Below are 9124 nucleotides of genomic sequence, written 5' to 3'. Positions count from 1 at the left end.
TGCCCCAGAGCCGGATCAGTGCTGCAGGGGGGATCTCCCCAGGGCACAGCAGAGGGGCAGGATCCCCTCCCTGAGCTGCTGCTCACGCTCTGGGAGTGCACCCAGCACACGGGGGGGTTCTGGGCTCAAGCACACACTGAAGCCGGGTCATGGGGAGCTTCTCCTCACCCAGCACCTGCAAGTCCTTCTCCTCAGGGCTGTTCCAACCAGTACCTGCACATCCTATGTTTGTGCTGGGGATTGCCCCAACCTAGGGGCAGGACCTTGCACTTGGCTTCAACTTTGTCCTTCCACAGTGGGGTAAAACTGTGACAACCACCACAGCTTTCTTGAGTTGATTTTTGTACTCTGCTTAAAATGAACAGATAGGAGTCCAGAAAATCATTGGTTAAACTCAGCACAGCTTCCTCCTCCTCAGTCTGAGATGCTCCTCAGTCAGAGAAGAGCTTCAAGCCCTACTATTTGTCTTTTCAGGCATCTCCCAGAGATGCTTCGAGAGCTGGCAGCTCTTTGAAGGCATCCAGAGCTGCAATCATAGAATCATGGAATGGTTTGGTTGGAAGGGACCTTAAAGCTCATACAGTTCTAACCCTCTGCTATGGGCAGGGACCCCTTCCACTAGACCAGGTTGCTCCAAGCCCTGTCTAACGTGGTGGATGCCTCTTTTACTGTTGCTTCAGTCAGTTCTGCATTTTCTTGTGGCGTATTTCTCATTCATATTAGCTTGCCTTTGACTTCCATGGATTTGTACATTTTCCCATCCCTGCGGGACCACACAGTGTCTCGTGGTTGGTGTTTCCTGTGTGTCCTTGGCCCCAGTCTTCCCCCTCCATGCCAGGACGCACACACAGGCTGCCTCCAGTGCCCAGCCCAGCCAGAAAGCCTTCCCAGAGTGGAGTTACCATCCTGTGCCACGGCACGTAGGAAGCCATGGCTTAAGCAACTTCATATGTTAGCCCAGATTGAACAGCAATTGTCTACTGTAAAGCATCCTCCCACTTTGTAGCCCCTGCGCTCATGCAGCTTCTGGCCATATCACTGAGCTCCTATCCTGCAGTCTGAAGTGTGACCTACAAATTTCACCAGTTGTCCATGATGTAGCATTAGGGTTTATTAAGAGCTTGTGCTGTTCAGTGAGGGTCTCTTGCTTAACATTGGAGCAGCAGCATAAAGCTGATCTGGTCATACTGCTGTTTCTTACATGTTTTCACTTCCCCATTAAGCTATAGGAATCAGCTTTCCCATCTCTTTGTCATACCCATGTCAAGGAAGATGCTGAATCTGTGCTAGTTCAAGGACTTCTTCTCTCATAGAATCATAGAATAGTTAGGGTTGGAAAGGACCTTAAGATCATCTAGTTCCAACCCCCTGCCATGAGCAGGGACACCACACACTGTTGCCCAAGGCTCTGTCCAGCCTGGCCTTGAACACCGCCAGGGATGGAGCATTCACAATTTCCTTGGGCAACCCATTCCAGTGCCTCACCACCCTCACTGTGAAGAACTTCTTCCTTATCTCTAACCTGAACTTCCCCTGTTTAAGTTTAAACCCATTACCCCTTGTCCTACCACTAGAGTCCCTAATGAAGAGTCCCTCCCCAGCATCCTTGTAGGCCCCCTTCAGATACTGGAAGGCTGCTATGAGGTCTCCACGCAGCCTTCTCTTTTCCAGGCTGAACAGCCCCAACTTTCTCAGCCTGTCTTCATACGGGAGGTGCTCCAGCCCTTCCCTGCTCCCAGCTCCACCACTTCCCTGGGGAGATTGTTCCAGTGGCTGGTTGTTCTCATTGTTCTCTTAGTGAAAAATGCCTTCAGGCATGGAGGGTTGTCCTCTGTAGGCTCATTCAATGCCCTAAGTATCTTCCACCTCTTCATTCCTGGCACATACGCACTCATCTGGAGACTGAAGTCTTTGTGCGCTGCCTATACAGTGGCTGAGCACCTACAGTGACGTGTGAGGGACACTTTGGGTTCCTTTGCTTTCCCCAAACCAGACAAAAAATTACAAGTGGATTAGTCCTGGTTTGCTGTCTTACAGTAGTTGGACATTGCAATGAGACCTGAGTACAACACAGCATGCTCTGAGATGGAGACGCTTGGCTCAGGGGATCTGTGTGTGTTCCACACACAATTTTCCTCAGGAAGGCCACCCGGGGCAGGCAGAACAAAGAGTGGAAGTAGCTTGTCAGTGTTCATTGTGGAGATGGGTTAATACGAGCAGGTATTCTCTAGTAAGGTCCCATTTCATTTAATAGATTTATTGATTGTATGAAAGCCACTGTAATTAATGAGAACCTCTGATTTGTAGAAAACATGAAGTGCTGGGGGATACTGAACTTAGGACAGTGAAGAGCTGGAGGGAAACCAGCCAAGCTCAGTGAGTGACTTGCATGAGAGCTGGGAAAGTTCAGTGCTAAGTAAAGAGATGGGCAGCTGAGGGCAGAAGCTGGTTCTGCGAGTCAGAGAGCGCAGTCCTTGTGAATTGTGCCTATCTGATGTTGGCCGTGTTCCTAATGACTCCAGTGCACCACAGGCAGTGAGGAGTGAAAGCTGGTACTGCAGTGGTGCAGCTGGCAGGGATGTCAGGCACTCATGGTGCTGCAGGAATAGTTGCTGTTTGCTTGCTGTGTGTGCAGACTGGTTTGCATTGGAAGGGATCTTAAAGCTCATCCAGCTCCAGGCCCCTGCCACGGGCAGGGACACCTACCACTAGAGCAGGTTGCTCCAAGCCCCTGTGTCCAACCTGGCCTTGAACACTGCCAGGGATGCAGCAGCCACAGCTTCTCATTTTGTGTCATCTGCACACAATGGGTGTCATCTCTATTTGCTGAGGATGCTCTCTGTCCATCACCCAGGGATTTAATGAAGACATTGAGAGGTATTGGCCCCAGTACCAACCCAGGAGGTTGTGTACCCCACAAGTCAACAGTCTCCAGCTGGACTTCGTGCTGCTGACCACAGCCCTTAAAGCCCACCATTTCAGCCAGTTCCTTATCAACCTAACCTTCCACTTGTCCTGTGCATGCCTCACAGATTTGTCAATGAGGATGCTATGGGAGATGCTTTGGAAAGCCTTACTAAGTCAAGATAAACAAAACCCATTGCTCGTCCCTCACCCACCAACCCAGTCATTTGGTGATCGGGCAAGATTTCCCCTCTCTAAAGCCACACTGTCTACCCCAGTTGCTTTCTTGCCCTCAATGTGTTTAGAGATGGCTTCCAGAATGATTTGCTCTATCAATCATCTGCCAGGGACTGATGTAGGCTGCACCACATTCCCTGGTCCTCTTCCAAACAGGAGTCACTGTGGTGTTATGTGGCCGCTTTGCTGAGCACCCGGACGGCACTGCAAGCCCAGACTGGCATCGAGAGCAGGCCATTGCTTGCCAAATATTAGCCTTAGCTGTTGCTGTTGTTTACTGCAACAACTCTGTGGTCTGCATCAAGAGGGATTGCCCTCTGGATGGCAAGGTGCAGCTTTGATGGAGGACTGTCACAAAACGAGCCCCTGCAGATACCCCCATAGTTCCTCCTGCCCAAGCACCTCACAGCTCCCCTTTCCCACTGCACCACAGGAGTCTGGAAGCTTCCCTGCCTGGTGAGATAGGGGCAGCTTTCCCAAACGCCCGGTTAATGGGTGATCCCCTTGATTTCTTGGCACTCTCACTGACCATCTTCCTGAAGGGAACAGACCAGGTCTGGTGAGCAGCCTGCTTTAGTGGAAGGTGTCCCTGACCGTGACAGGGGGTTGGAACTAGGTGAGCTTTAAGGTCCCTTCCAACCCAAACCATTCTATGATTCTACGATTCTATGATCATAAGTGCTTCCCATAGGTTCTGCATTTATTTCTGCTCAGGAGACTCCATACAGAACTGTAGCAGCCCTTAGAGGCACAAAATTCATCAGTTCTCTCCTGGTTTGCTCATTCTTGTGTTCATCTGAAGATAGACTCTTCCAAAGCTGCTTCAGCTTCATGAGCCCTCCAAACACTGGTGGAGTTTCTGCCTTCCCTTCAGGAGGGACAGTACATTGGGTACCATTAACCCCACTTGACTGTATCAGTTTGCAGTTGTTCCCTCACAGCATCCCTTTGTTTTTCTACCGTGAAAGAGGAGAACTCAGAAGTGCCAGATTTATCTTCCCTAATGAAAGCACTGGCTGCACGAGCAGAGTCCTGAGGAACAAATGACAGCAGGAAATTAGACAGCCTTCAGCAAAAACCCGTGTTCTCGGCAGTTCTTCAGATAAGCCTCATGCACTGCTGGGCACCCCTCTCCCTGTGGGTTCTCTTTATTGGGATAAGCTTATCCTCTCTTTGGGTTCTTTAGCTGAGAGCCAAGATTTCATGCCAAAATTCAGCAGTTAAGGAAGAGCAGTGGGTTGGCAAATGGTGCCTGAGACCAGCCCATCAACCTTATAGAATCACAGAAGTATATTATGGAATGGTTTGGGTTGGAAGGGACCTTAATGCTTATCCAGTCCCCTCCCTCGACCTGCTTGCCACCAAGAGAAAACTCATGTGAATGGAGCCTGTCAGCAGGGCGTGGGCAGGGATGAGAGCTGCTTCCTTGACACTGTTCTCACAGAGCAGCCTGTGAGAGCATCCGTCTCATGAGTTTGTCCTATTCAGCAGTTGTGTTATATCCACAGTGACACATAGCACAAGTGCTTCTGGTCTTGTTCTGGGGGCTGTTCAGAGACTTTCTTTTCTTTCTGCACTCTGTCCCCTGTCCTTCCTTTTCAGGGACAGTTCTCAGGCAATTCTGGAAGTCAAAATCCTTTCAAAATGGGAACTGTAGTGGTGTCATGTCATCTGGGCATTCACTGTTCTAGGCAGGGAGCCTCCCAAGTGTCCATCTGCATTTCAAGCAAAGAAAGGATCAGTCCCCAGCCTGTCCCTAAAGCACAGCCTGGTTACTGTGGCTGAGCTCGGCACTGGAGCCTTTGGGTGTGCCAAGCTCTAGTGGAGAACCTCAAGAGCAGTCTCATGTCTCACTCAGCAGCAGACAATGGTTGTTCATCGCAGGAGGTGAGTCCTTCACACACTTCTAATGAAAAGCAGTGGAGACGCTTTTGAAGGCCGAGATGAGCACATCTGGAAGCCAAGAACACAAAAGACTTCACCGAGCAAAAGCAATGCATTTCTCTTTGGAGTGATGAGGAGCACGTTCCCTCTGTGGTTGGATTTGCCCTTGCCTTTGTTACTCCTGAAGAGATTCGGACTGAGCGAGTTCAAAGCAAAAATCCTCATCTATTAATGACTCATTCAAGGAATCTGCTTTTTAAGCCCATCAATGACTTAAAAGGAATCTGCTTCTTAACCCATTAAGAAGGCTTAATTAGCTGTCCTACAAATCTCTTTCTTTGCTTAGAACTTCCATCAAGCTGGTGTGTCTTTGCTTGCAAGACTGCTTCCCGTGGAACCTGTTCTCCCTCTTTGCTGATTCTAGTCAGTTCCACCCATGTGCTGTGGTGCACAAATCAGGCCTTGCCTTCAGTGTCTCAGAAGAGTAATTTTCCTGGATACACTGAAGGATTCATCCAGTCAACTGATCTACTGCTGATGCTGACACCCTGCAAGACCAAGCTCTGTGCAACAGGGGCCCAGAGCAGCCAGAGCCTGGACTTCGTGTGTTCAGAGAAGAAAAGCTTAAAGGCAGTCCTACAGCGGTGATGACAGCTGTTCCAACTCACAGAGCTTGTGGCAACCAGCAACCCCACTGTCTCAGGGATGCTGGTCTTCTAAGGCCTAGCTGGAGCACCTCCAGAAGTGGGAAGTGAAGGAAGCATTTCATAAAATCCCAGACAGGTTTGGATTGAAGCTCCTCCAGTTCCAACCCCCTGCCACAGTCAGGGACACCTTCCACTAGAGCAGGGTGCTCCAAGCCCCTGTGTCCAACCTGGTTTGGAGCAGTGCCAGGGATGGGGCAGCCACAGCTTCTCTGGGCACCCTGTGCCAGCACCTCAGCACCCTCACAGGGAAGAGCTGCTGCCTAAGAGCTCATCTCAGTCTCCCCTCTGGCAGGTTACAGCCATTCCCCCTTGTCCTGTCCCTACATCCCTTGTCCAAGCCCCTCTCCAGCTTTCTTGTTGGCCGCCTTTAGGTACTGGAAGACTGTTAAACAGTCTCCCCTGAGCCTTCTCTTCTCTTAATTTTCTTATTAATCTCCCCAGTTACACTGACTTGATGTTGCCTAAACGAGAAGTGGGCAATGCCACTGTGTTCAGGAAACCTGACAAAGACAAAGTCCTCAATAGCAGCATCCTGAGAGGTAGCTGCACTTGGCTTCAGCTTGGCTGCTGCTGGCTAGCGTGTGTCTCCATCAGTATGTATTCCTTGGGCAAAGCACATGATACACCAACACTAATCTGGGACATCTGGTCTAGGTCATGATTTTCCTGGAAGGGTTGACCAGATGACTCTGGAGGCCCCTTCAACCTGGGATTCTGTGGTTCTGTGAACCTGCAATGAAGAAGAGCAGTGATCCAGGAAAACCCTCTAAGCAGATCTCATCGCTGTGCGTAATGTGCGAGTCTTCAGAAGGGTTCACATCCAGAAAAACTGACCTGGCTTCCAAGCAGGATGAAGTGCCTGTGGTTGAAGAATTGGACTGATGGCCCATAATGAAGTCAGCATCCAGAGCTGGACAGGACACCAGAGACTGTCAGCAGTGTAACGCACGGTTGGCAGAACTGTGCTGCTGGAGGTGTTGAGAGCCAATGCTATCTTGCCAACCATGCACCACAGTGACCCATCCAGTGCTCTGCAGAGGAGAACAGACCTACAGGTTACATCCACTGACCAGCTGTGCCTGGAAGGGTCTGCTGTGACATCTCTGCCTCGTTACTGTGAGGACACTCAGCCCTGGAAGCTGATTTCTCATGTGTGCTTCCAGCAGCCCCGTTTGCCAATAGCAGGAATAGCCCATTTCCAGGCACTGTAAACCACCGAACAAAAAAAAGAACCAGGGAGGCCTCACAGCACAGTCTTCATGAGACATGGGTCTCTGTGGGACCAACATCTCCACCGCTGGCAACGCCCATGATGCCAACAGCCTTTGGGCATCCACCCTGCAGTGAGGAGCACACTCATGTAGGCTGCTGCAGGTCTTGCTTTTGGTACCCCCTGGCCACATCTCTCTTCTCCTTTCACAGATTCCAACAGCACTTTCTCCTCTGTCCCACACTGCACAGGTTCAACAAGGTTGTGGCACACTGGCTGCTGTGCCTGCTGCCATTCCTGTTCCCGTTGACCTTTCTCCAACATAAGTGACCAGAACTGCTCAGAATTTCAGATGAAGTGTAGCAATGTCTCCTGTGGTGATAGGATTGCACCTATACATCTGTGAGGAACCCCTCTTAGATTTGGCAGTGTTTCTTCTGCCCTTCCATGGCCACTCTGGTGCCTCCCAGCCAGCCCCTTTTGGGGTCCATGAGCAGAGCCAGAATTTTCTCTCCATCTTTTCCAGCAGATCCTGTGACAGCCTCTGAGCTTTACTTTGTACTGTCAATTCTTGTTCTGTTCTTGTGCCACAGCCCTCAAGGTCATTCAGCTCTTTCCTCTCTGTAGTGATGGAGCTTCCCAAATGTGATTCACCTTCATGCTTCTTGGTAATGCACTTGCTTTCTGTGCCAGGGTAGCAGGGAAATAAGTAAGAGGAAGTGTGCCTGAGCCCACAGACTGTGAACAGAACTTCACGTTCATATTCATGTTCTGCTCATTTTGTGGGAGCCATCTCTCTTGAAAATCACGAGTGCTTATTCATGTCCAGAAGTGTGGATCTTGTGTGGTGTGGCATCACTGGCAGTGGATGTGTGCTGTTAACTGTAGCCCTTGGACTCTTTTTGCCAGCAGCAGGTTTCCAGAGTGTCCATCTGTTACAGGAAGGACCTGCGAGGGGAGAGCAGAGCTTGGAGGGTGGCGGGTAGCCAGGGTACTGATGACGGCACCATGCAGGCAGCCCAGGGTGTTCAGTAACCAACATCCCATCCTGGAGCCAGGGAGCTGCAGGACTTGTATTTGATCGATTAGTTTGGAGGACGAGCAGAGAGACATTGTTGACCCAAATGAGTGGTCATGGACTGTTTAGTGAAGAGAGAACCAGCCTGATCCCAGTGATGCCTCTTGACCCAGGGCTGCACAACCATGAAGCAGCAGGGCCTTCCTCCCTATTTACCATAGAATCACAGGCTGGTTTGGGTTGGAAGAGACCTTAAAGCTCATCCAGTTCCAACCCCCTGCCATGGGCAGGGACACCTTCCACTAGAACAGGCAGGGACACCTTGGGCTTAAACTATGACACCACTAGACCAGGTTGCTCCAAGCCCCATCCAACCTGGGCTTGAACACTGCCAGGGATGGGGCAGCCACAGCTATTGGCAGGACAGGAGCAGGCACCAATCCAGCACCAAGATGCTCAATCCATCTGTAGGGTTGGGCACACAGGGAATGTGCCAGAAGGTTCTCTCTTGTCCCAGGAAGGGGTGATGTGCTCGGGAGCACCAGTTTGCTCCAGGTCTGGGGCAAGACCTGAGACTGCCAGTGGTGGTGCATTAGCAAGAGGGGAGATGGGGGTCCCTGGTGGGAGCTGGGGCCAGTGGGCTTTGGTGCAGCTCTTCTGAAGCTTCTTGCTGCACTGCAGGGGCTGGGGCAGGGGCAGTACCCTAGGCCAGCCAGTGTTTGTATGCAGCCACACTCCCCCCAAGTGGGTCTAAATGGGCTCTGGAGCCGTGGCAGTTAGGGCAGGTTTGGCCAGGAACTGGAGGTACTGGATACGCTGGCTGAAACCTCTTCAACCTGCTCCAGAAGAGCCCTGGCAGGGCTGGCGAGGACGTCTTGACTGGAGTGCTCCTTGCCATGTCCCCTGAGTGCTGCAGAGCCCCCATCCCCCCTGTCCCAGCCCCCCCCACGTATACTCTGTGTGTGTGCTCCTGTGTCGGGACCTCGGCCTCACCCCTGCCCTCTGCTCTCTCCTCTCTCTTGCTGTACCGTTCTTTCTGCAGACTTTTCAGTAGTTTAGGAGAACTCAGCACCATTTCCCAGCGGAGCTCCGGGACCACCTACACAGTCCGACCTGGCAGTCGCTACCCCGTAACCCGACGTACCCCCAGCCCCGTGAAGCCGG

General features: G+C 51.4%; 1 protein-coding gene across 1 annotated transcript in view; it reads left to right on the top strand.

Annotated features, from left to right (window-relative positions):
* SHANK3 (SH3 and multiple ankyrin repeat domains 3) overlaps positions 1–9120 on the top strand; it is a gene marked incomplete at its 3' end in the record, with an annotated part of 39357 nt that extends 30237 nt beyond the window's left edge. Inside the window, exon 6 of the mRNA XM_010010486.1 lies at positions 9003–9120. Coding sequence (XP_010008788.1) covers positions 9003–9120 — 118 coding nt within the window. The remainder of the gene's footprint in view (positions 1–9002) is intronic.
* Between the last annotated feature and the right edge of the window lie 4 nt (positions 9121–9124).

The sequence above is a fragment of the Nestor notabilis genome, unplaced genomic scaffold (genome assembly GCF_000696875.1).
Source record: "Nestor notabilis isolate BGI_N333 unplaced genomic scaffold, ASM69687v1 scaffold3940, whole genome shotgun sequence".
Classification (NCBI taxonomy): domain Eukaryota; kingdom Metazoa; phylum Chordata; class Aves; order Psittaciformes; family Psittacidae; genus Nestor; species Nestor notabilis.
The sequence above is the reverse complement of the archived record's forward strand: the minus strand, read 5'-3'. Positions and strand labels throughout refer to the sequence as shown.